The following is a 27,475-nucleotide window of genomic DNA, read 5'->3' on the forward strand; positions in this document are numbered from 1 at the left end:
AACAAATAACTTCCTGCCCTCAAGTGATGACAGTTGCCTAAACCTGTTCTCCAGAAGGCCATCCACTGCATTAAACCCCCGAAGTGGAAACCACAGAGTGTGTTTGAGGACCAGGCTAGATGCCAGTGATGCTGGGTTGTGAGCCAGAGGGAGAGAGTGGGACATGATAAGGGTGGAAAGCTAGACCAGAGCCAGAGTGCCATGATAAAGTTAGGGTTTTATTCCAAGTGCAGTGGAAAACTATAAGACGCATCAGGGGTAGTCATCGTTAAGAGTATGGGTTCTAGAGCTACCTAGTCTCAATTCAAATCCTGGCCCTCACAGGAACTGACCTTGAGCAAGTAACTTGGCATCTCTTTGCTTGTCTGTAAAATGTAGATAATAGAACCTGTCTCGTTGGGTTGTTCTGAAGATCAAATGAATCAATTTTATAAAACACTCTAAGACAGCACTTCCACATGGTAATTGCTAAAGAGGAGTTTGTTAAATAAGTGTTTTGTTTTAATTATGCTGATTTAAATTTGTAGATCACTATCTGTTGTGTGGGGAATGGACCGGAGGAGTATAAGTTTAGAGACCGTTGCAGAAGCCTGCAGAGGGATGATGGCAACTGGGACTGTGGTGGTGGCCATGAGTTGGAAATAAGTGGATAGGTTAAAGCTAATAATAGCTAACACTTATAGAGTACATACTATGTGCCAAGCACTATTCTATGCTCTTTACATATATTATCTCTTATTACCTCACAACAATATATGAGCTAGGTACTATTGTTATTTTCACTTTACAGATGAGGAAACGGACCAAGTAACTGGCCCAAGATCATACAGACAGTAAACAGTAGAGCCCAAAGTCAAAAACAGGCAGTTATGAATCAGCACTCCATAATTATAACCTCTTTGTTTTACTGCCAATCACAGATGACAGTGGGACAGAACTCATACACTCAGATTATATGAAAACTGTAATTAGGCTTTGGCTATGTTAGAATTATTGATACTTCTGGAATAGCATTTATTTTGCCAAGTGAAGTTTGCTCATTAAAAATTATTACTGAAACATGATATGCAACATTTTAAAAGGAGGATTCATTTTTTTAAAAAAAACATTTTATCCAACTCTAAATAAAATAGAAATTTTCCTTCTATTCCCAAATAACAATTTTATATATAAAGGCAAAAATGACTTGGCAAATTTATTTATGTCTATATACTGTGCAGAGTGCTAATGTGTTTGTTAGGTGCTTAGAAATGTGTACATGTCTGGAAAGTATTGTTTTTGTTTATAAGGATTTCCCATTATTGCTAAAAAAAATCACCTACTTTTGAAGTTAGCTGAAGAGTTGCTTGTAGCAATTTCTTTCCAGTTGGCAATGTACCTAAGCACATTACATAGACATTCATTAAATTAAATTGATTTATTAGTAAGTAATAAATTGATTCATTAGTACATACTTAGACTACTTCTAAAATTCTACTTTATCTATGAAATCTTAGATTAATGGTGACATATTCACTAGTCCAAATGTTTAATTTCTTGACTTTCCCACCTCCAAGTATCTCTCATGCACCTAAGGCAACCCATAGGACAAGGAGTTGGAGGAGGTATAAAAATGGTGCCCACCATCTACCACATTGGTGCCCTTTGGCCTCTCACCAGCACATCTCCTCATTTTATCCTGTTCCATTCCTGCTAGATCATATCCTCAACTGAGTGACAACTAAGATGTTAGTTAACTTCTAAATTAAAAGTACGAATGGAAAACTCTGAGAGGAAAAAAGTCATGGGAAAACTACAGCAACAAAACCTTCTCCTTGGTTCTGGATTGCCAGACCTACTGTCTCTGACGTATAAATTTAAATCATTCGGTTTATGATCTTATTAGAGAAATGGTGCTGCCTTTGCTGTGTCCAGTAAACATGAGATCATACTCAAGCAGGGTACATGCAGTTGCCACTTCAGTTCCCTAAACAGAGACTGAAATAGGGAGACAGATGTAGCCTGAGAAGAGGTAGATAGGGAAGGACAAGTATGATGAACTACGAAGATGAGAGAAAGCTCCAAGGCCCAGGTCTCCTGTGACTTTTGCATCACATTTTGATCTCTGTATCCCCCTTTCCCAAGCCTCCTTTCTTACAACTGTACCCAAGAAATCAGGTAAGGAGTTGATCACAGCAGGTGCTAAAAGGAAGCTGGCTGAGAAAGGAGGAGGAGGATTAGAATTGTCATGTAATTCAGGAAACACTGATTTTCATTTGAATTATTTTTACTTTTGTTAACTTTGTATTCCTGAATTTTTTGTTATAAGAAGGTATATATTATGCAGTGGTGTTTAATTATAATAAAATACTGTGTCTAAGTCAGCTCGTTCTTGTTACTGCTACCTCTTGTTGCTCCAAGAACTTTATTCTGTGGCCTTAAATGAGATAGTGCTGGGTCACTGTTAAATGAAAAGATGCAAGGTAACAGTAGGTGGTTTAAACCCTTTCCAGGACCTCTTAGTTGACAGTTCAATCTGGCTTAACCTTAAATTTAGGCAGACTTTGTGCTTTCAGTGCTTGCTCAGGAGCACTATGAATAGTGGGTGTCAATAACCCTGCTTCCTTAGATTTATATACTGAAAGATTTTCATTCCACCTTCAAGGCACCAAGATAAAGGACCTTTGATCAATTGTATGCTAAACCCTGACAGTCTGAGGCAAAAATTTATGCCATATTTAAGGTTGATCACTGACCCTGCTTTACCTGAGATCAGGATATGAATTTATTCAATTGTTAAAAAAGAACTTCTCATCAGGAACATGACAGCAGTAGCCAATGAGAAATCAAAGCTTTACAAATAGAAGCAACAATCTGATTATAGCCTTATCATGCTGTTTATATAATAGAGCTGATCTGTCTTTCTAAGAAATTTTTGAAATTTTTTTTAGATACTAGCAGAGTAAAGTATATGTGGACTCTACCGTGGATCCCTCAGGAGTATAAATTTAACATCTTAATGGCCTGGGGAAAGTCCCGAGCCAGAGAGGCAACATAACTACCTGTCTTAGAAATCAAAGGGGCAGCTTCAGACATAGAAACTACCCACTGAGAGCTCTCACCAACAGGGTTAATAAAACATCAGGAAATTATTTAAGATATCCCAGCTGCTGACGACTGAATGGGTTATGTTAAATTTCACTTGCAGTTTGAAAAATATGAAGATCCAGGAAGAGGAACATCCATCTCGCTAGAGAATACACCCCTGAAAATGCATCAGGATGAATGCCAGCAGTAGGCAGAGTAGCCACTACGTGGCATTGTAAGTGACTCAGTAACAGCAATGCAGGCATTGCTTTATGTTCTAAGCACCTGCAGCAATGTATCTCTGGATACTACAGAATTTGCAACAGTACTCATCAGTGTCCTTGAGTCCAAGAGTGAAGCTGGCTCTATCCAATCCATTCTTCAAAATTATAATAATATTGTACTCAATTGATATTGTTGCCCTGTGCATCTGAAGATGTACATGGTTTCTTCCCAGGAGAGCATCCACCTGTCATAACAAGGGGCTAGCACAGAAGCCTTTGGGAAGAAACTGGATTGTATCACTCAATATCAGTGTTCAACACATGTATGTCATTCTAATGGTCCAACTATCAAAAACTGTCTATAGCTTTTGAAGGATACTCTCCAAGGAATTAGTGGCTACCAATTCTTCTGAAGGGAAAAATGACTTTGAAATTCTCATCAAATAAGGTGTTATAAAGCCAGTTACAAATATCTAGACAACTACAAAGATCTAAGAGGAAAGCAGACTGTGGAGACCATAAATACACTGGGAAGAAGGTGCTCTCCTAATGTCTGCTCTCAGCTAGGGGAAGGTCTTCGCAAATTCTTGTCTTGCCTGAGATAATCAGTAGGCTGTGGTCAGTAATACTACTGAAATATTCCCAAATAATCATGCTGGATTCCATTTGAAATTTTTGTTGTCTAGAGATCAGTAGAAAAACTTGCTTTCTAACAATTCCAAGTGGGTGCCAAATTATGCTCAAGTCAGAGAACGAACTGATAGAGGTTGTACCTAATTTGGCAACATGAGGTATCTGCATTTTTTATTTATTTATTTTATTTATTTATTTACATCTTTATTGGAGTACAATTGCTTTACAATGTTGTGTTAGTTTCTGCTGTATAACAAAGTGAATCAACTATACGTATACATATATCCCCATATCTCCTCCTTCTTGCACCTCCCTCCCACCCTCCCTATCCCCCCCTCAGGTGGTCACAGAGCACCAAGCTGATCTCCCTGTGCTATGCAGCTGCTTCTCACTAGTTACCTATTTTATGTTTGGTAGTGTATATATGTCAGTGCTACTCTCTCACTTCGTCCTAGCTTACCCTTCCCCCTCCCCGTGTCCTCAAGTCCATTCTCTACGTCTGCGTCTTTATTCCTGTCCTGCCCCTAGGTTCATCAGAACCATTTTTTTAGATTCCATATATATGTGTTAGCATGCGGTATTTGTTTTTCTCTTTCTGACTTACTTCACTCTGTATGACAGACTCTAGGTCCAACCACCTCACTGCAGATAACTCAGTTTTGTTTCTTTTTATGGCTAATATTCCATTGTATATATGTGCCACATCTTCTTTATCCATTCATCTGTCGATGGACACTTAGGTTGGTTCCAGGTCCTGGCTATTGTAAATAGTGCTGCAATGAACATTGGGGTACATGTCTCTTTTTTGAATTACGGTTTTCTCAGTAGTGGGATTGCTGGGTCATATGGTAGTTCTATGTTCCGTTTTTTAAGGAACCTCCATACTGTTCTCCATAGTGGCTGTATCAATTTACATTCCCACCACCAGTGCAAAAGGGTTCCCTTTTCTCCACACACTCTCCAGCATTTATTGTTTGTAGATTTTTTGATGATGGCCATTCTGACTGGTGTGAGGTGATACCTCATTGTGGTTTTGATTTGCATTTCTCTAATAATTAGTGATGTTGAGCATCCTTTCATGTGTTTGTTGGCAATCTGTATATATATCTTCTTTGGAGAAATGTCTATTTAGGTCTCACCATATCAAAGCTAGATGTATTTATCCCACTCCATATAGAGTATATGATACCAAAAAAACACTTCAAGTCTTCCTGGTTTATTCTGTTTTTATCCTTTTCTCCATGAAGGGAAGCCATTAGGAATCTTCTTCACCTACCAGAGAAGGGTGTTAGGGGATGATAGTGGGGAAAGTCTTGTGTAGATTGAGATGCTCGTTTATTTCTTCCCTTTGAACTCAATTGTTTTATTCTTTTGTATTCCAGTAGTGATAGAATACAGGATACTGGGTGTGGATTATTTTGTAATCTTTCACTGAAGCTAGCTGTTCCTTTGCTGAATTAGCCAACTGTATAAGGGAAAGGCAGAGCAGGATTTCAAAAGCTTGCCTGAGAGAATTCTCTATCCTGCCCTCATAAGCTCATTCAAAATGGACCTCCCCTACCTCTCTCTCCTTTCTTTACCCTCTTAGGAAAGGAAAAAGTACAGCATTATGACTCCTTTCTTTGGATGTCATTTCTTCCATCATTATTACCATCTGTATTTATTCAGTGTCTCAGAAACCACAAATGTACTGTCTATAAGGAATCCCAGTACTATGGTCTGGACAAGATATTGAGGTTATTGAGTCATAAAATCTTTTCACTATTTATTTAAAAATATTTTAGCGGATCTACTATGGGTGATTAGCTCTTTATTCCTTCTTATCTTTCCTTTTTAATTTTTATTTTAATATATTCTTCCCATAATTATCTTTTTTTCTATTATTCTTGTTTTCTCATTTTCCTTTTTTCTTAGTCATTCTTTCCCTTTTTTCTTTGTTTCCCTTATCTTTCCTTTTCTCATTGTTCTCTGCTTCCTCTGGCCTCTTTTTTCTGGTCTATTTTTCAATGGCAGTCAACCTAATTTTTCCTATTTTATGTTCTTATCTCCTTCTTTCAAATGTGTTCCTTTTTCTTACATTTCTTTACTTACACCATCTTTGTTTTATTTTTCCTTCCTCTTCATCCATGCAGTTTTCACATTCTTTATTGTAGCTGAGTAAACAGTGAATATTTTTAAAGCTTTATTGAGATATAATTAACATCCCATAAAATTTGCCAGTTTAAAGTGTACAATTCAATGGCTTTTTAGTGTATTCACAGAGTTGTGCATCCATCACCGCAATCAATTTTAGGACATTTCATTACTCCAAAAAGAAACTTCATACCCCTTAGCCATCACTTCCCAATCCCCACAAATCTCTAAGCCCTAGGCAACCACTAATCTACTTTCTGTCTGTATATAATTTGCCTATTCTGGACATTTCATATAAATGGAGCCATACAATATGTGGTCCTTTGTGACTGGCTTCTTTTACTAAGAAGGTTCATCAGTGTTGTAGCATGATCAGCATTTCTTTTTATTGCCAAATAATATTCCATTTTATGGATATATCACATTTTAATCATCAGCTGATGAATAGATTGTTTCTAATTCTTTGTTATTATGAATAATGATGTTATGAATATTCATGTACAAGTTTTTATGGACATGTGTTTTCATTTCTCTTGTGTATATACTGAGGAGTAGAAATGCTGGCTTGTATGGCAACTCTATGTTTAACTATTTGAGGAACTGCTGGATTGTTTTCCAAAATGGCTATACCATTGTACATTCCCACTAGCAGTATATAAGGACTCCAATTTCTCCACATCCTTGCCAACACTGGTACCATATGTCTTTTTAATTATAGCTATCTTTGTGGGTATGAAATAGGATCTTATTGTGGTTTTGATTTGCATTGCCCTGATAGCTATATGAAGTATTTTTAAATTTCCATCACACAAAATAGCCTAAAAATGTTTTTCAAGGGCCAAAGTATGTCACTGAAAAATTATGATTTTTTAATGTCCCACACAGGAAGATTGGTGAATACAGGCTGAGGAAATTCTTTATATTATTAATTTCATGTTCTTAGCCTTGTTTCTATATCCCAAAGTAAGAAGTAAAGCAGACTTAGACTAAGGCATAAGAATGAAGTCTGTTAATAAAGAACACCCAAATCTATTTTTCTTTTTTCTACTTTTAGATCATCCCTTTTTTATCTTTCTCCCTCATTTCCTCTTATTTTCTTTCTAGACAGCTAATAAATATTCAAGTTTTTTTTTGAAGATTCAACATGGGAGTAGGAAATGTTAGAAAGAAAAATATCTGATGCCTGCCCTCGCTCCCCAAGAATAGCAACATGTATTTACTCATCAAAGTTGAGTGTGTTTGTCCAGTTGAGCACTTCATCCACTTCCCATTCCATCACAGAATCTATTCCACCATCTTCGAAAGCTCTTATTAGCCCTTTTGTTGCTGTGTGAATTAAACCTAGAGTTTCATGATTTGTTGACTTAGCCTCCAGGGTTCCTGTGTAGTACCTACATAGAGGAAAGGAAGGGAGAGGTAAATCCTTTGAAATATGTGACTGCTAGTGGATGCAGTTAATCTATGTTATTGCTGTGAAACTATTTACATAGTAAACCAAGTTTTCATCTTATTTAATTCAAATACTGCTAAGCCAAGTTGTATGTGATGGCATCGTCTGGAAAAAACAGAGGAACTTAATCAGCTACACTAATCAGAGAAGCCTCATTTCAAAATCACCTCTCAGTAAGTTGTACTGTTGTGATACAAAGAAAAGCCAAGTATTAAATCACTGAATCATAGAATTGTAGAGTCAAAGGATCTTGGAGGTAACTACCCCAATTATTTCGTAGGTGATGCAATAAATCCTGGAACAGTGACCTTTACAAAGTCATGTGGCTAATGGCAGATAGGACGCGACAAGGGAAGGGGAAAAAAGGAAAGAGAGTAAGAGGTAAAAGGAAGAGTGATATTAACATCTTCTTTTGTATCAGGTACTTTTTATACATTATTTTTAATTCTCTTTAAAAAGATAGCTTTTTAGTTTTTTTGTCACAGTTATTTTTATTCCCATTTTATGAATGAGAAAATTGAGACTTGGAAAAGTTAAGAAATTGTTCAAGATCATGTAAGTAGTAAACATGTATATATCAGAGCCAGTATTCAAATCTGACTCCAAGTCCAGACTCCTTTGGCAACACTGTTCTATCTTATATTAGTCTGAGCACATAAATGAATGCATCCACCGAACATGAGCTGCGTAGAGAGAAGTTAGTACCAGGAATATTAAAATATAGTGGGGTTTTTTGTTTGTTTGTTTGTTTTCCATTTTAAGATCTACATTGGTATTCCTTTTTTTTTTTTTTTTTTTTTTGGTATTCCTTTTTAAAGGTTAACCTATTCTGAAATTTTGTATTAATTTATTAATTTGACACTCATTTATTGGAAGTGGCTTAGAGGTGGTGTAGAGCAAGGACTGGTATCAAACTACCTGGCTTTGAATCTTGCTTCTATAATTTACTAGCTATATAATCTTTGCCAAATAAGCTAGCCTTTCTGGGCATGTGTCCTTTTCCTTCAAATGGTGATCATAATACTACCACCTCTGCCTATGTTATCTTCTAGGAGTTTTATGGTTTTAGATCTTACATTTAGGTCTTCAATCCATTTTGAGTTCATTTTTGTGTGTGGTGTGAGGAAATATTCTAATCTCATTCTTTTACATTGAGCTTTCCAGTTTTCCCAGCACCACTTATTGAAAAGACTGTCTTTTCTCCATTGTACTTTCTTGTCTCCTTTGTTGTGGGTTAATTGACTGTAAGTGTGTGGGTTTATTTCTGGGCACTCTATTCTGTTCCATCCATCTATGTGTCTGTTTTTGTGCTAGTACCATACTACTGTGATTACTGTAGACTTGTAGTATAGTTTGAAGTCTGGGAGAGTGATACCTCCAGCTCTGTTCTTCCTTCTCAAGATTGCTTTAGCAGTTTGGGGTCTTTTGTGGTTCCATATAAATTCAGGATTATTTGTGCTAGTTCTGGTGAAAATGTCCTGGGTATTTTGATAGAGATTGCATTAAATCTGTAGATTGCTTTGGGTAGTATGGTCATTTTAACAATACTAATTCTTCCAATCCAAGAACATGGTATATCTTTCCATTTTTTTGTATCATTTTCAAATTCCTTCATCAGTGTTTTACAGTTTTTAGAATATAGGTCTTCACCTCCTTGGTTAAGTTTATCTCTAGGTATTTTATTCTTTTAGATGCGATTTTACATAAGTTATAGCAATTTTTTTTGGCTATGTCTCCTAAGGCAAAAGAAATAAAGTCAAAAATAAACAAATGGGACTTAATTAAACTTAAAATCTTTCCACAGCAAAGGAAACTATCAGCAAAATGAAAAGGCAACCTACTGAATGGGAGAAAATATTTGCAAATAATATGACTGATAAGGGATTAATATCCAAAATATATAAATAGCTCATACAACTCAATATCAAAAAACCAAACAATGCAATTAAAAAAATGAACAGAAGATCTGAATAGACATTTTTCCAAAGAAGACATACAGGTGGCTAACAGGCACATGAAAAGATGCTCAACATCGCTAATCATTCGAGTAATGCAAATCAAAACCACAATAAGATATCACCTCACACCTGTCAGAATGTTGATCAAAAAGTCTACAAATAACAAATTTTGGTGGGGATGTGGAGAAAAGGGAACACTTGTACAAATGTAAATTGGTGCAGCCACTATGGAAAACAATATAGAGGTTCCTCAGAAAACTAAAAATAGAACTGCCATATGATCCAGCAATTCCACTGCTGGGTATATATAATCTAAGGAAAATGAAAACACTAATTTGAAAAGATACATGCATCCCAATGTTCATAGCAGGGTTATTTACAATAGCCAAGATACGGAAGCAACTTAAGTGTCCATCAACAAATGAATGGATAAAGAAGCTGTGGTATATATATATATACAATGCAATATTAGCCATAAAAAAGAATGAAATTCTACTGTTTGCAAAAACATGAATGGACCTAGAGAGTATTATGCTAAGTGAAATAAGTCAGACAGAGAAAGACAAATACCCTGTTATCACTTATATGTGGAATCTAAAAACTAAAACAAGTGAATGTATATAACAAAAGAGAAACAGACCCACAGATATAGAGAACAAACTAGTAGCTTACCAGTGAGGAGATGGAAGGGGGAGGGGCAACATAGGGGTAGGGGATTAAGAAAGACAAACTACTATGTATAAAATAGACAAGCAACAAGGATATATTGTACAGCACAGGAAAATATAGCCATTGTTTTATAATAACATTCAATGGAGTATAATCTTTAAAAATATTGAATCACTATGTTGTACACTTGAAACTAATATAATATTGTAAATCAATTATACTTCAAAAAAACCCACTACTTCCTCCTAGCTTTCTTGAGAGGTTTAGAAGCGTAAATCCCTGTAAAGCATTTAGGACAAAGACTAGCACATAGTAAACATTCAATAAAAGAAGGCTTATATAATCCTGTGGCAAGAAATATGACAGTGACAAGATATGTCCCTGCACTCATGAAGTTTCTGCTTTGTCAGACTTTAAATGGATATAATCCATGAGATTAAAAAAAAAGGAACAGCATCCAGGTTTCCAGCTCTAATCTTAGGTGTTTGTATATTTGGGAAGGTAAAACACGGAGGAATTCATAAAAAAGGCATTCACCCCCAGCCTTCCAGCATTTTTGATTTCTAAATGCACTTTTGTTGTGGCATGAGAATTAATTAATAAATCTGGGCCAATGGGTACCATCATTCATTCATTCATTCATTCATTTAAAACATGGGTACCTATTATGTTCAGGGAATAGAGAATATCTATTTTTGCTCTCATACTTTGCTCAAAGAGAATTATAAAACATTTCAATGGGGCTTCCCTGGTGGCGCAGTGGTTGAGAGTCTGCCTGCCAGTGCAGGGGACACGGGTTCGAGCCCTGGTCTGGGAGGATCCCACATGCCGCGGAGCGGCTGGGCCCGTGAGCCACAATTACTGGGCCTGCGCGTCTGGGGCCTGTGCTCCGCAACAAGAGAGGCCGCGATGGTGAGAGGCCCGCACGCCGCGGTGAAGGGTGGCCCCCACTTGCCGCGACTGGAGAGGGCCCTCGCACAGAAACGAAGACCCAGCACAGCCATAAATAAATAAATAAATAAATAACAAAACTTTCTTCCTTTAAAAAAAAAAATTTTTTTTTTCAATGATGTAATTCTGTTTTGAACTCTTTAAAAATTAGTCACTATTAAGTGGTCTATAATAGTCATAAAACAAGTTAGCAAGTACGAACAGAATTTCAAATACAATAGTGATCAGAAATAAAGATTGCTTTATAACACTCATAACGTTTTATAAATACAGTGGTATTTTAAAAAGAAAACACATACAATATAAAATTTGACTTTATAAATAATATTGCAATGTATTCACTTTAAAATGTTCTCATATTTTTCTAAACTAAAAAATTTAATGTTTAAAGTTTTAAGTTAACCTTTTTCTAAATATCATGACAGGGAGAGAAGTTTAAGTGCAAAGACCTAGTAAGAACCAAGGCTGAAATTGGAAATGAGGTCAAGGAGAGCTAAGATCTGTAGGTACACAGGAAAGGAACAGATGTGAAAATCAGAATTCTTTTAGTAAGACAGAGGTTAAAAAAAATCAAGGTTTTGTTGATTTTGTTAACTGTTGATTCTCAGCAACAGTCCAATGGAAGGGTTTAAATGCCATCAATTACCAAAGCACACAAAATAAAGTTTCTCATTCATCCCCTGCAACCTTACAAAAAGGAAACAACACTGAGCCATAAGGATTAACGCATTCATTCATTCAGCAAGCAAGCAACATATATTCATTAAGCATCTACTGTGTGAGGCCCAGTGCTAATTAAGAAATAGCACAGGATCTCTGTTCTTTAGGCACTAAAAGTCCTAGTGGAGATGGCACACAAATATACAGATAATTGCAAAAACATGACAATTGAGTATATAAAAGATCTATGGGGCGCATCAAAAGGAAGTGCTTAACTATGTCTAGGTATGTCAGGGAAGGCTTCAGAAGGAGATATTTGAGCCAAGTATCAAAAGATGAAAATCTTGTTGCCATGTAGCTGGAGCTAGAAAAGAGCAAACTAAGGATAAAGAATATCATGTGGGATGTAGGTGATGGGGAGGCCCTAACATGTTTCAGGTAAGGAAGTGATTTAATTTATGTTTTAAAAAATCACTGCTGTCTTTTTATATAGAGATGGAGAAGATATTAGAGACAAAGAGACCAATTAGAAGGACTTGGCAGGTGAAGTAGAGTTGAGAATGATGAGATGCTACAGTGGGGAGTGAGAGAAATGTCAGACTTGGGAGATATTTTGGAAGCACAGTTAACAGAACCTAATGACAGATTACACATAAGAGCTTATGAAAGGTAAGAAGGCTAGGACAACATCTACATTTCTGGCTTGGATGACTAGGTAAATGATGGTGCCATAAACTGAGGCCAGGAGGAATACTGAAAAGAAACCACTTTTATGATGCGAAAGATAAGAAATTCCGTTTGGGACCTGTTGAGTTTGAGATGGAAATGGCCATATAATTAGAAATACAGAGCTCAGTTATGGATGAGGATTGTTTTGAGAATAAATAAACATAGGAAAGAGAGAAGAAATAAAAAAGATTATTATTCATGTGCATTGGCTTATTACTAGATGGCTCCCAGCTGGTGCTGTACCTGAGCTTCAGCAAGTCTTACCACCGTTCTGTCAAAGCCAGCTGTTTCTAGGTAACGATGAGTGTATTTTGTTGTTCTGAGCCCATTACCACAATTCCTTTGCTGTACATGGGTCTCCTGGTTGTAGGTAATGTTGTATGTAATAAAATGATGATGGATAAGGCATTCTGTAATGAATGGTATTGCCATCCCTGTAACCCTGGCCACTTTGGGCAATCACTGAGTAGTGGCGGAAAATGCGGACATCCACGGGATGGATCCTCTTATCCATCTGACTACTGACAGCTTTTTGCCTTATCTGAGCCCTTTGGAGGACAGTCACAAGGACGCCAATATATTTAGTGCTCGTTCTGAGTATATCTCTCCCCAGACCTAATCACCAGTTTTCCAACTTATTTCCGAGTCCCTAATCCGCTGAGAAACTTTTAGCTCCTGCCCACAGTCAATAAGATCCCAACCCCCCTTGTATATGAAGTGGAGCTTCCCTCAGTTGTGCTCACTGGGAGAATATCCTTTCACCATTTTCTGGGCCAGTTGAGGGATTGTAATCTAGTGACTGTCTGTTTTTGGATGTTGCCAGCATCCTGTGCAGATCCACAGTGAATTAGACCTAATATACTCTCCCTCTGTTAACATGTCACGAGTGACTCCTCATGAAGCCAGAAGTATGGAGATGAAGAGGAGCCAATGTAGCATAAGTAGGCGTTGAAGAAGTCTGGGCCACCTGCTCATACAGCTTACCTTCGGGCTTCATGGACCTTCTCAGACCCATTCTCATATATACATCTACTTTATACTGAAATGAGGCTGTCTACTCTGTTTTACGGTTCAATGGATTAGATAAAATCCAGGTCAGTTCATAATCACATAGCACTTGGTATCCTACTGACAAGCTTCCAGTCTCTACCAGGGCCCAGTAGCAAGCCTGGAACAAATTTTCAAATAGTTTTTGACAGAGATGGGCACTACCTTACTCCTAAACCCTAGAGGTCTGTGCTATGATCCTCCTATTAGGGCTCTTAAGAGGCTCCATACAGTCTTTCACTGTCTGCCAGAGACATTTCCAATACTGTTGGGACCGCTGGGCTATAAAGCCCAAGTGGTAGGGCAGCTTGACCACATTGTGAACCTGCTACCATGGTTTTTCTTACACCATGTCCCACTGGCACCTGCTAGCATTATAATTACCTAGTAAATGGGTTGGAGCAGCATGTTCAAATGTGGCATATTTTACCTCCCAAATCCAGAGAGTGTTGTGTGTCTTCAAGGTGCAAGGTACAGAATCTTGTCTCTCACTTTAGAAAGTATATCCCAAAATGTCTATAGGCTTCAGCTATGTGGCAGACCCTTAACTTTTTGCCAAGTTTATCTCCCTCCCTCCTTCTAGTGTGTATTTGTCTTGTTAAGTCATCTAGGGAGTTGTCATTTTCTACTCACCGTGGTCAATTAGTATAAGGTCACCAGCGTAAAGGACAGGCATGATGTTTTATGGGAACTGAGATGCCATGCCCCTGGGGACAAGAGCAGGAAAGCTGACATAGCTCTGAGAGCAAGATGTAAAGATACACTCTGTTATTTCCATGTAAATGCAAACTCTTCTCTTTTTGTTTACTGATCAGGATGGGAAAGAACACATTTGCCAGGTCAAAAGCAGCCTAACAGATGCCAGGGACGGTGTTGATTTGCTCCATTAAAGAAACCACATCTGGAGGAAGCTTAGCTACAATTTGTGTCACCACCTGACTTCTACCACTTCAAAGTTCCATTATTCCCAGTAAACTAAAGGAGCCAATTCCATCACAGTTTTCCCCACTGTCACCTTCAGTCTACAAAGAACAGCCACCACAAGTTCATCAAGAATTCTGCTGCTCCCCTAATTGCTTAATAACCTGATGAAGAGGATATCCTCTGGGGCCCACTGCGGTTATAGCCAGTGGGTGGCTAAACATATTGCACATAATAGGAACAAACATATGCATTCCCCAAGCCTTCAGAAATCCTTTTCTACAGTATACTAGAGAAGTTCAGGCATTTTGTAACTGTAGAGCTTTGGTTGAATTCAGGCTTTGATTAGCCAACCTAACAGACCAAACACCATTTCTGTTGTTGTTTTGGTTGTTTGGGTTTTTTTGGCCACACCGTGCGGCTTGCAGGATCTTAGTTCCCTGACCAGGGATCGAACCCGTGCCCCCTGTGGTGGAAGCTCAGAGTCCTAACCACTGGACCTCCAGGGAAGTCCTTAAACACCATTTATTTCTGGATACTCAAGCCAACACATTAAATCCCTAATCTCAGGTGAGTGTGGCCATATCAATAAATTCAGCCTGGTCAACTTCTGAACACCTTAGAATCCACATTCACACATGCTTCTGAGCTCCCGTCAATACAGATTGTTAAGTTCTCGAAACTCTTTTGGTTTATAAATGTCATCTCCTCCTGGAGTAGATCTTGTTCCTCTCTGTCTGGACTGTCCTGAGATATGTCTCAGTGTGGACTGGAGGCGTTGAGGAAATGGTTGTGGGGGAATCCTGAGGAGAATCAGCATAAGTGTGTGGGGCAACTGAGCCAGGTGCAGTCATTGAAAGGCCTTTATGCAGAGAAGGGCTGGTTTCCTCAAAACAGGGAGGAAGGGTTTCCTCCATCAGCAGGAGAGTTTGAAGGCTCGAGGTTCTCAGCTTTGTCTATGTCTGCCCAAATATCCACATCCCAGTTCTCACTGTTCCACTTCTTCCCCGCTAATGTCCTTAGCTAGCTTAGGGCACAAGACCTGTCTAGGTCTTTTGGTTGCACTGCAAGCCCTATGACTTTGTGACCCTTTCAACTTGCCCCTGGATTGCCTCCAACTCACCCTGCAACCACAGGAGATGAAGGGTTACTCCATGGAGATCTTCTGATTGTCTGATCATGTTCTTAAAATTTTTTTTTACAACTTAGTGAGGTATAAGTGATATATAGTAGACTGTATTTAAGCTGTACAATTTGAACAGTTTTGACATAAGTATACACCTGTGAACCAATCACTGTAATAAAAGAAACAAACATATCCATCACCCCCCCAGAGTTCCTTGTGCTACTTTGTTATCCTTCCCTCCCTCCTTTCCCCCACCCGCATCTCCAGACAACTACTCATCTGCTTTGTGTCATTCTAGATTTCTTTGTATTTTCTAGAATTTCATGTAAATGAAATCATATAATATGTACTCTTTTTTGACTGGTTGCTTTCATTCAGCATCATTATTTTGAGATTCATCCATGTTGTTATGTATGAACAATTCATTCCTTTGTACTGCTGAGTAGTATTCCTTTGTGTAGATATATCACAATTTGTTTATCCATTGACATTTGGGTTGATGGGTTGTTTCTGGTTTTGGGCTATTAGAAATAAAGCAGCTGGGCTTCCCTGGTGGCGCAGTGGTCGGGAGTCTGCCTGCCGATGCAGGGGACACGGGTTCGAGCCCTGGTCTGGGAGGATCCCACATGCCGCGGAGCGGCTGGGCCCGTGAGCCACAATTACTGAGCCTGCGCGTCTGGAGCCTGTGCTCCGCAACGGGAGAGGCCGCGATGGTGAGAGGCCGGCGCACCGTGACGAGGAGTGGCCCCCGCTTGCCGCGGCTGGGGAGAGCCCTCGCACAGAGGCGAGGACCCAACACAGCCATAAATAAAAAAAAAATAATAATAATAATAATAATAATTAAAAAAAAAAAAGAAAGCAGCTATGAACTTGCATTACAATCTATCTGTAGACATGTTTTTATTTCTCTTGGGTAGATATCTGAGTAGAATGGCTGGATTTAATAGTAGATGTGTGTAACTTGTAAAATTAAAAAAAAACTGTCAAACTGTTTTCCAAAGTGTGTGTACCAGTTTGCATTTGTTCCATATCCATGCCAATAATTGGTATGACAGACTATTTTAGCCATTCTAGTGGTTGTGCAGTGGTATCTCATTACAGTTTTGTTTTGCACTTTCCTAATGACTAATGATGATAGTCATTAGTTCACTTGTGCTTTTTTGCTATCTGTATATTCATTGGTAGAGTGTTCAGATATTTTGCCCATCTTAAAATTAGGTTGTATTCTTATCACTGAATTTTGAGAGTTTTTTTTTTTACATATTCTAGATACAAGACTTTTATCATGTACATATTTTGCAAATGTTCTCTTCCTGTCTGTGACTTGCATTCTTATTTTTGCAAAAGTGTCTTAGGAGAGCAAAAGCTTTTAACTGTGATGAAGTGCAATTTAACAATCTTTTCTTTTATACTTAATGCCTTCTGTGTCTTATTTAAGAAATCTTTGCCAGAAACAAAGTCACTAAGATTTTCTTGTTTGCTTACTTTTGGATATTTTATGGTGTTAACTCTCATTTTTTTAAGGTCTCATAAAGTGCTTTTATTTTATGATTTTTTTCAGATATATACATACTTTTCAGATTATTTTCCATTACAGGTTATTACAAGATATTGAATATAGTTCCCTATATTATACAGTAAATCCTTGTTTCTTATCTATTTAATGTATAGTAGTTTGTATCTGTTAATGCCATCTCCTAAATTATCCCTCTCCACACTTTCCCCTTAGGTAATCATAAATTTGTTTTCTATGTATGTGAGTCTGATTCTGTTTTGTATATAGTTTCATTTGTATTATTTTTAGATGCCACATATAAGGGATATCATGTAATATTTGTCTTTTCTCTGTCTGACTTATTTCACTTAGTATGATATTCTCTAGGTCCATTCATGTTGTTAGAAATGGCATTATTTTATTCTTTCTTATGGCTAATATTCCATTTTATATATATATATATATATATATATATAACACATCTTCTTAAACCAATTGTCTGTTGATGGGCTTGGGTTGTTTCCATACCTTGGTTATTGTAAATAGTGGTACTATGAACATTGGGGTACATGTATCTTTTCAAATTAGCGTTTCTGTCTTTGCTGGATATATGTTCAGGAATGGGATTGCTGGATCATATGGTAGCTCCTTTTTAGTTTAAGGAACCTCCATACTGTTTTCCATAGTGGCTGTACCAATTTACATTCCCACCAACAGTGTAGAGGGTTTCCTTTTCTCCACACCCTCTCCAGCATCTATTATTTGTAGACTTTTTGGTGATTGGCATCCTGACAGGTGTGAGGTGATACCTCATTGTGGTTTTGATTTGCATTTCTTTAATAATTAGCGATGTTGAGCATCTTTTCATGTGCCTGTTGGTCATCTGTATGTCTTCTTTGGAGAAATGTCTATTTAGGTCTTCTGCCCACTTTTTGATTGGGTTGTTTGTTTTTTTGATATTGAGTTGTATGCACTATGGTGTTAATTCTTATATTTAGATCTATGATCTTTTCCAAATGAATTTTATATATGATGTGAGATAAGGATCAAGATTCATTTCTCTGCATTTGAGTATCCAATTTGTTGAAAAGAATATCCTTTTCCAATTAAATTGCCATGGCACCTGTGTTGAAACTCAATTAATAATATGTGTGTGGGTCTATTTCTCAACTGTCTATTCTGTTCCATTGATCTGTATGTCTATCTTAATGCCAATACCACAATGTCTTTTTTTAAAATAAATTTATTTATTTTATTTATTTTTATTTTTGGCTGTGTTGGGTCTTCATTGCTGCATGTGGGCTTTCTTTAGTTGCGGTGAGGGGGATACTCTTCATTGTGGTGCACGGGCTTCTCATTGTGGTGGCTTCTTTTGTTGCAGAGCATGGGCTCTAGGCGTGCAGTCTCAGTAGTTGTGGCACACAGGCTTAGTTCCTCCATGGCATGCGGGATCTTCCTGGACCAGGGATTGAACCCATGCCCCATGCATTGGCAGGCGAATTCTTAACCACTTCTCCACCAGGGACCCCCCCACAGGTCTTGATTACAGTAGTTTTATAATAAGTCTTAAAATCAGGTAATGTTAAGTTCTCCAAATTTTTTTCCAAAATTATTTTGATTATTCTAGTTCCTTTTGCATTTACATATAAATTTTCAAATCAACTTGTCAAATTCCACAAAAAAACCTGCTGGAAATTTTGATTGTGATTACATTGACTGTATACATCAATTTGGAGAGAACTGACATCTTAATGATATTGAGTCTTCTGGTCCATTAATACCTTATGGCTATTTGTTTATTAAGTCTTCTCTAAGTTTTATCAGCAATATTTATTACTTTTCAGTGTACAGGTCATGTAGATTTTCCCCTCAGTTTATGCCTAGGTATTTCATATTTTCTGATGCTACTGTAAATGTCTTTGTTGTTTGTTGCAATACAATTGGTTTCTGTATCTCACAACCTTGATAAACTCACCTATTAGTTCCAGTAGCTTTTTAGTAGATTCCTTTGAATTCTGTACTTAGATGATCATGTCAACTGTGAACAAGGACTGTTTTAGTTCTTCCTTTCCAATCTCAGTTTCTCCCCCACCACTCTGCCCTGCCACCCTTATTGCACTGACTAGGACTTCAATGCAATGTTGTAAAGAAGTGGTGAGTGCAGACATCCTTGCCTTGTTCCTGATCTTAGAGAGAAAGCATTCAGCCATTCACCATTAAGTATCATGTTGGCTGCAGGCTTTTTATAGATGCCCTTCATCAAGTTGAGGAGGCTCTCATATTTTCCTAGTTTGCCAAGAGTTTTCATTACAAATGGTAATTTTGTAAGTACTTTCTCTGCATCTTTTGAGATGATCGTATCCAGTTTTGTTTTTTAAGTCTGTTAATATGGTGGATTGCATTGATTGATTTCCAAATGTTAAACCAATATTGTATTCCTGGGTTAAACTCCATTTGTCTATGTTATTTATCATCATGTATCTATGCTCATGAGAGATATTGGTTGTTATTTTCTTGTAATATCTTTTTTTCTCATAAGCCTTGAGTGGTTTTATATCCAATAACACTTGCCTCATAGAAAATGCCATAAATTTTCCTGTAAGTACTTCTTTAGCTGCATCCCCTAATTTTAATATGTTGTATTTTCATTTTTTATTAAATCAAAAATATTTTCAAGTTCCTCTTGTGACTTCTTTGACTCATGGATTATTTAGATATATGCTGTTTAATATCCAAATATTTGGAGGTTTTCCAGAAATTTTTCAGTTATTTTATTCTGTTTTAAATTCTTTTTTAATCTCATCACGATCAGAGAACCTCCTTTGTATGATTTTAATTCTTTTAAATTTGTGGATATTTGTTTTATGGCTCAGAATATGGTGTATATTGGTGAATGTTTCATGTGCACTTGAAAAGAATGTGTTTTCTTTTGTTGGGTTCAGTGCTCTATAAATGCCAATTATGTCAAGTTGGTTGACAGTGTTGCTCAAGTCTTCTACATCTTTACTAATTTATTGTCCACTTGTTATATCAATTACTAAGAAAAGGGTTTTGAAATCTCTGACTATAATTTTGGATTTGTCTATTTCTCCTTTCAGTAGTAGTTTTTGTTTCATGTATTTTGAAGCTCTGTTATTAGGTAAACAAGCATTTAGGATTATGTTCTCTTGATGAATTTACCCCTCTTTATTACTTTGTTTGATATTAATACAGTCACTCCAGCTTTCTTTTGATTACTGTTAGCATAGTCCTCTTCCATGCTTTTAATTTTAACCTATTTGTGCTCTTAGTTCTTGTACGTAACATATAGTTGGGTCTTGCTTTCTTATCCAGTCTGTCAGTCACTGTCTTTATTTGGGATGCTTAGACCATTTACATTTAATATGATTGTTGATGTGGTTGGTTTTAATCTACATCATGCTATTCATTTTATATTTGTCCTCCCAGTTCTTGTTTCCTTTCCTCATCCAAGAGAGGATGGATTGTTTGTTATGATTCTATTTTATTTTCATTATTATCTTATTAGGTTTACATATTGCTTGTTGTTGATTTTATGGTTGCTTTAGGGTTTGTAGTATATATATTTAACTCTCATGGTCTACTTCAAGCAATATTATACCACTTCATGTGTAGTATAAGGACCTTCCAGCAGTACATTTCCATTTCATCTTTCTCAACCTTTGTGGTATTGTTATCATATATTTACTTCTGCTCTGTTAAAATTTGTAAATACCATAATACATTTTCACTGTTTCTGCTTTAAATAGTAAATTACTTTTAAAATGTTTTTGAACTTTATTCAGTAATTGCATCTATATGTTGATATTGTATTGTGATGTTTTGGAACTATTTACTTGTAATGTCAGAAAAAATAAGCAATTATGTTTTGTTTGATTAAGATTTTCAATATAAGAGAAAAGGAGTATAACTGTGGAATCAGGAACTGATTGGAAACATCAATATTAACTCATTAGTTTAAAATGTAATACCTATCATTTAAAATATTGTGGTAAAACCAACATAAAATTTATTGTCTTAACTATTTATCTTAACTATTTTTAAGTGTATAGTTTAGTAGTTAGTTAATTACCTTTTAAAGAGATTAAAGTAGTAGGAAGAAAAGTTCTTTATACTGCTGGTCCGTTCATGGTGATAGAACTCAGCTTTTGTCTGTCTGAAATGTTTTCTTTCATTTTTATTTTTAAAATATATTTTTGGTGAGTAAGCTGATATTATTTTTTCTTCTCAGGGATATATTTTCCTGCTTCTTTGAGTGCCTGGTAATTGATTACTATATGGTAGACATTGTGAATTTTATAGATTTTGACCACTTGAGTTTTTTGTGTTCCTTTAAATATTTGGGGGCTTTGTTCTTGTACGTTGTCAAGTAAACTTGGAAACAACTTGATTCTTTTGAGATTTGCTTTTAATATTTGTTAGATAGGTCCAGAATGACTTTTAGTGTAATCTGTACAAGTCAGTTTCTTTAGGGGAGAAAGAAAGTTTGAGAATGGTATAGAGTGGGTCTAGAGGGTCATATTAAAGTTATCTCATATATAAGAGTAAATGCTGATTTTCATATCTCATGTTCCAAAAGATTATGATTTCCTTGTGGTCAAGAGGACCTGTCTTTTCCCATTTATATCCCAGAGATTAACAGTGCCTAGCAGGCACTTATTAAATATTTGCTTTCTATGTATTTTTAAAAATATACTGTAATCTTTCATCTTATTTTTAAAGTAACATGTAGTTAGTTTAGTAGTGATAGCAATCTAAAAAAATGACTGTATACTTCTTTAGTAAGTCTAAGTATTTCATCAACTTACATTTGCCGCATCCATTCTATTTTTTTAATTTTTCTTTTCTTTTCTATATCTTGCCTTCTCTTCAATTTAGAGAAATGGAATTCACTTTCCTTTTTGTCTCCCACCATTACATTTTCAGTAGACTTCCAAAACTATTGAGAAATGAAAAATGAATACACAAAATATTGGATTACTGATTATGAGGTTATCTGACTATAGAAAAGAACTTCTGTGTGTTCAATAGGAATATGCCAAGATAGAAATAGAGGAGAGGATAGACCCTTTTAAGATATTTCTAATTAAGTGAATGGCACATTGAACCTTAAGAGGCACATGCCATAGAAAAATTAGTGTGCTGAGGTACTATTTAATAAGTATTTGTTGAATGAATAAATGAATAGACATATTCTAAGAGTGTTTTAGTTTCTCATAAGAACAGATCTGACCAGTAGGTGCTATTGACTTTTGAAGACTCTAATCCTCAAGGAATATGGGCACACTCAAAGAATATAGAAATCTCACCACTGTGTCCCAAGACTTTGTGGTTTCCCCTGTTTGACACTTTATACTAACTGGTTGCCTGTTTTCCTATTTCCAATTCATTCTTCCTCCTTCACCACATACACATTAAATAACAAAGAGGAAAGTTTGTTTCCCCTCACAGCACTCTAAACTTTCCCCTATTAAAGCACATATTCACTGCACTGTACTGAAATATCCTGTTTACTTGACTCTCTCCTTAATTAAAAGCAAACTGCTTGAGGGGAAGGACTATTCTTATGTACTATTGCTTCCCAAGCATCTAGTACAATGCCTGACATCTGGTTGGTATGCAATAAAGTTTGTTGAATGAATGAATGAATTCACATTTTGATCATTTTCACTTTTCATACTTAGTATATTCAGTATACTACATTCTACAATCTGTATACCAGAGACTGAGGATTTGAATGAAGATACTTGCGGCCATATAAACAAATATCCAGAACTATAGAAGCAGATAATGTTAACTTTTAAAATATAAGCTTACAGGGCTTCCCTGGTGGCGCAGTGGTTGAGAATCTGCCTGCCAATGCAGGGGACACGGGTTCGAGCCCTGGTTTGGAAATATCCCACATGCCGCAGAGCAACTGGGCCCGTGAGCCACAACTACTGAGCCTGCGCGTCTGGAGCCTGTGCTCCACAACAAGAGAGGCCACGATAGTGAGAGGCCCGCGCACCGTGATGAAGAGTGGTCCCCGCTTGCCACAACTAGAGAAAGCCCTCGCACAGAAATGAAAGACCCAACACAGCCAAAAATAAATAAATAAATAAATAAATTTATATATAAATATATATATATAAGCTTACAAATATCCTTAGATAGAAATTATTTCCACAAAAAGATTAAACATGGGTGTCTATAGAAAAGTCCTAGAATCACATATATGCATTAGGAACTATGTATATTTAAAATCATTCTGTTCATATGAGCACATGTTAAATCTTCCAACACCATGAAAACCCACATGCTCTCCCACTAGTGTCTGCTGTTACAAGCTCTATGGAGAAAATGGCATATTATTCTCAAGAACCCTCATCTCTTGTTCAAGGATTAATATAGAGTCAACAACATCTTCAGATTTGCTTTGTTATAAAGATGGGTAATGGCTGAGTGCCAGAGAGTATCTAAAGATAGCCTAGATTCAAAGATGATTATTAAAATTAGAAGTAAATGTAAAAAAATATATATATATTGCTGTATCTTGAAGTATATTAGCGACCACAGAATAGTTAAGCAAATGTTACCAGTTAAATTAGTAGGATTCATTATTCTTAAAAAATAATCTAAAAATTAATTTTCAGAAAGACAGATAGGTTTCTACGCACATAATATTCAAAATTATTAATGTTTATCTTTTCTTACTTTATCAGAAACAGGCCTCCAGCCATTGTTCTCTATACGACGATACCAGCCACTATAATCCTCTTCCTGAAGATTATCACTTTTAATATGAGATGTATGTTTTGCTGGAAGTTTTGTGTAATCTCTAGGGCTATTAGCACACAGATCTTCAATATGTCTGTGAGTGAAAATTTTATAGTATATTTCAGGTGGAAATTTAACCTATAGTTGGAAAAGTTCAAAGGACCATTTCAATTTAATTAGAAAAATGGTGTATGTTTTTAAAAATTACATCTTTTAAATTTCATATAAATGTGCTTTAAAAGTACTAAATAAGAATTTATCCATACTTACACCACCTAATCTGAATCGTACATTAATGCCAGCAGCAGCATCTAGAAGTTCTGCCTGTAAAAAAAAAATTAGTCTTCAACATTCTGTATATATCAGTTCACAACTTCTCACTCAGTTATGTTAAATAGTTGTTGAATATTGATTATTTATGAAATAGATGAAGTGAATAAACCTCAAATAGTTAATTTTAAATCAGAAAGTATCTTAGGATTTATTTTCTTATAGACACTCAATAGACACTCAACAGCTTACATTATAACTGGGAAAATGATACCAAACTATGTTTTCTTTCTATGTAATGTAAAAGTGTAAAAGTCAGGTGATTTGTTAGTCATAAAACAGAAGTTTTAAAAAAATTCCTCAAATATATGATTTTCATATTAAATATCTTCCAGGTAAATTCAGAGAAAAAAATGTGACTGGTGAATCTGAGTTAAACAACAGATGACCTTTCCTAGCTAGCTTTTATTAAATCAAAATTCCATGTTCAAATTTTGTAAGAATTGTATATAGTTGGTCTTCTAAATTTTAGTGCCCCACACCAAATGGAAAGTAGAGAAAAAAATTCTTGGTCCCCAACCTGTCTCCTGATTATACTAAGTTAGATGAGAAAACAGATGTTACCCTAAATTGTTCAGCCTGAAAGACAACATTAGTTTTGCATAATTTTCTCCTGGCTAAAAATTACACACACACACACACACACACATACATGGTCCCTGACTTATGATGGTTTGACTTACAATTTTTCATCTTTATGATGGTGCAAAAGTGATACACATTCAGTAGAAACCATACTACTAATTTTGAATTTTGATCTTTTCCCAGGCTAGTGATACACTGTATGATACTCACTTTGTCCTGTGATGCTGGGCAGCAGCAATGAGAGAGATAGAGAACATAAAATACTAATATCAGAAATGAAAGACGGGACATCACTACTGATTCCATGGACACTAAAAGGATAATGAACAAATATTATGAATAACTCTATGCCCACAAATTTGATAACCTAAACTAAATGGATCGATTCCTTGAAAGACACAACCTACCAAACCTCACATAAGGAGAAACAGACAATCTGAATAGATCAATATCTATTAAAGAAATTTAATCAATAATTCACCTTTCAAAGTAGAAAACACCAGGCCCAGATGGGTTCGCTTGTTAATTCTACCAAACATTTAAGGAAGACAGCATAGTGGAAGTCACCCAAGCTGAACAGAGAAAAGAAAAAAGAATTTTAAAAATGAGGATAGCTTAGGAGACTTCTAGGACAACATGAAGCATACTAACATTTGCATTATAGGGGCCCCAGAAGGAGAAAAAAGAGAGAAACGGGCAGAGAATTTATTTAAGGAAGTAATATTTGAAAACTTCCCTAACCTGGGGGAGGAAACAGCCATCCAGGTCCAGGAAGCATAGAGAGTCCAAAACAAGATAAACCCCAAGAGGTCCACAACAAGACACATTATAACTAAAATAGAAAAAATTAAGGATAAAAGAGAATCTTAAAAACAGCAAGGGAAAAACCACTAGTTACATGCAAGGGAACTCCCATAAGACTATCAGCTGACTTTTCAGCAGAAACTTTGCAGGCCAGAAGGGTGTGGCAGAATATATTCAAAGTAATAAATGGAAAAAAACCTACAACCAACATTATTCCACCTGGCAAAGCTATCATTCAGATTTGAGGTTTACAGACAAGCAAAGTTAAAAGAGCTCAGCACCACTAAACCAACTTTACAAGAAATGTTAGAGGGACTTCTCTAAGTGGAAAAGAAAAGACCACAACTAGAAATATAAAAATTATGAAAGGAAAAATCCAAACGCACTGTAAAGGTAGTAGATCAACCATGTATATAAGACAAAAGTAGTAAAATATCTAAATTCACAATAAGGAGTTAAGGGATTCAAAAAACAAAAAGATGTAAAATATATCAAAACCATTAAACATGAAAGGGTGGCAGAAGTACAAATGCAGGTTTGTTAGAATGTTTTCAAACTTAAGAGATCTTCAAATTAAAAAAATATATATGTAGACACACACACCTCATGGTAATCACAAACCAAAAACCTATAATAGATACACACACAAAAAAGGAGAAAGAAACCCCAAAAAACATAAAGATAGCCATCAAATCACAAAGGAGAGGGCAAAAGAAGAAAGGAACAAAAAAGAACTTCAAAAACTACCAGAAAACAATGAAAAAATGGTAATAAATACATATTTATCAATAATTACTTTAGGGACTTCCCTGGTGGTCCAGTGGTAAACAATCCACCTTACAATGCAGGGGACTCAGGTTCGATCCCTGGTCAGGGAACTAAGATCCCACATTGCATGGGGCAACTGAGCACACATGCCAAAACTACTGAGCTCATGCGCCTCAACTAGAGAGCCTGCATGCCACAAACTACAGAGCCCATGCACCCTGGAGCCCATGCATCGCAGCTAGAAAAGAGAAAACTCTCAGGCCACAACTAGAGAGAAGCCCACATGCCTCAACGAAGATCCTGCGTGCCACAACTAAGACCTGACTCAGCCAAAAAATAAAATTTAAAAAATTTTTTAAAATAATTACTTTAAATGTAAATGGACTAAATGTAAATGGAATATTACTCAGCCATAAAAAGGAATGAAATTGGGTGATTTGTAGAGATGTGGATGGGCCTAGAGTCTGTCATACAGAGTGAAGTAAGTCAGAAAGAGAAAAACAAATATTGTATATTAACACATATATGTGGAATCTAAAAAAATGGTACAGATGAACCTATTTGTAGGGCAGCAATAGAGATGCAGACGTAGAGAATGGACATGTGGACATGGGGGGGAAGGGGAGGGTGGGATGAATTGGGAGATTAGGATTGACATATATACACTACTATGTGTAAAATAGCTAGTTAGTGGGAACCTGCTATCTTTCCCTGTTATAGCACGAAGAGGTCAGCTCGGTGCTCTGTGATGACATAGATGGGTTAGATGGGGGGGTGGTGGGAGGGAGGTCCAAGAGGGAGGGCTATACATATAGCTGATTCACCTCGGTGTACAGCAGAAAATAACACATTGTAAAGCAATTATACTTCAATTTTTAAAAATCTGTACAGGAGAGGAGATTTCCACCTCAAAGGTGGTGTAGTCCACAAACATAGGAAGATGCACAGAAGTTGGCCAGCAAAAAGTGGGAAAATAAAATGCCCACCTGTGAGAAAAAACTATATATATATGGACACACATATACACAACTCATGGTAATCACAAACCAAAAATAATAGATACACACACAAAAAAGGAGAAAGGAACCCAAAATAACATAAAGATAGCCATCAAGTCACAAGGGAAGAGAGCAAAAGAAGAAAGGAACAAAA

General features: G+C 36.4%; 1 protein-coding gene across 2 annotated transcripts in view; it reads right to left on the bottom strand.

Annotated features, from left to right (window-relative positions):
- C11H11orf65 (chromosome 11 C11orf65 homolog) overlaps positions 1 to 27,475 on the bottom strand; it is a 133,822-nt gene that overhangs the window by 61,212 nt on the left and 45,135 nt on the right. The window contains exons 3-7 of one of the 2 annotated variants that reach the window (XM_068556801.1): positions 24,107 to 24,160; positions 23,774 to 23,974; positions 21,889 to 22,019; positions 7,277 to 7,447; positions 1,323 to 1,378 (exon numbers count right to left, since the gene is read on the bottom strand). In XM_068556801.1, the coding sequence (XP_068412902.1) occupies positions 1,323 to 1,378; positions 7,277 to 7,447; positions 21,889 to 22,019; positions 23,774 to 23,974; positions 24,107 to 24,160 (613 nt within the window). The remainder of the gene's footprint in view (positions 1 to 1,322; positions 1,379 to 7,276; positions 7,448 to 21,888; positions 22,020 to 23,773; positions 23,975 to 24,106; positions 24,161 to 27,475) is intronic. The other variant, XM_068556802.1, reaches the window with a different exon arrangement.

Source organism: Eschrichtius robustus, chromosome 11 (genome assembly GCF_028021215.1).
Source record: "Eschrichtius robustus isolate mEscRob2 chromosome 11, mEscRob2.pri, whole genome shotgun sequence".
NCBI lineage: Eukaryota > Metazoa > Chordata > Mammalia > Artiodactyla > Eschrichtiidae > Eschrichtius > Eschrichtius robustus.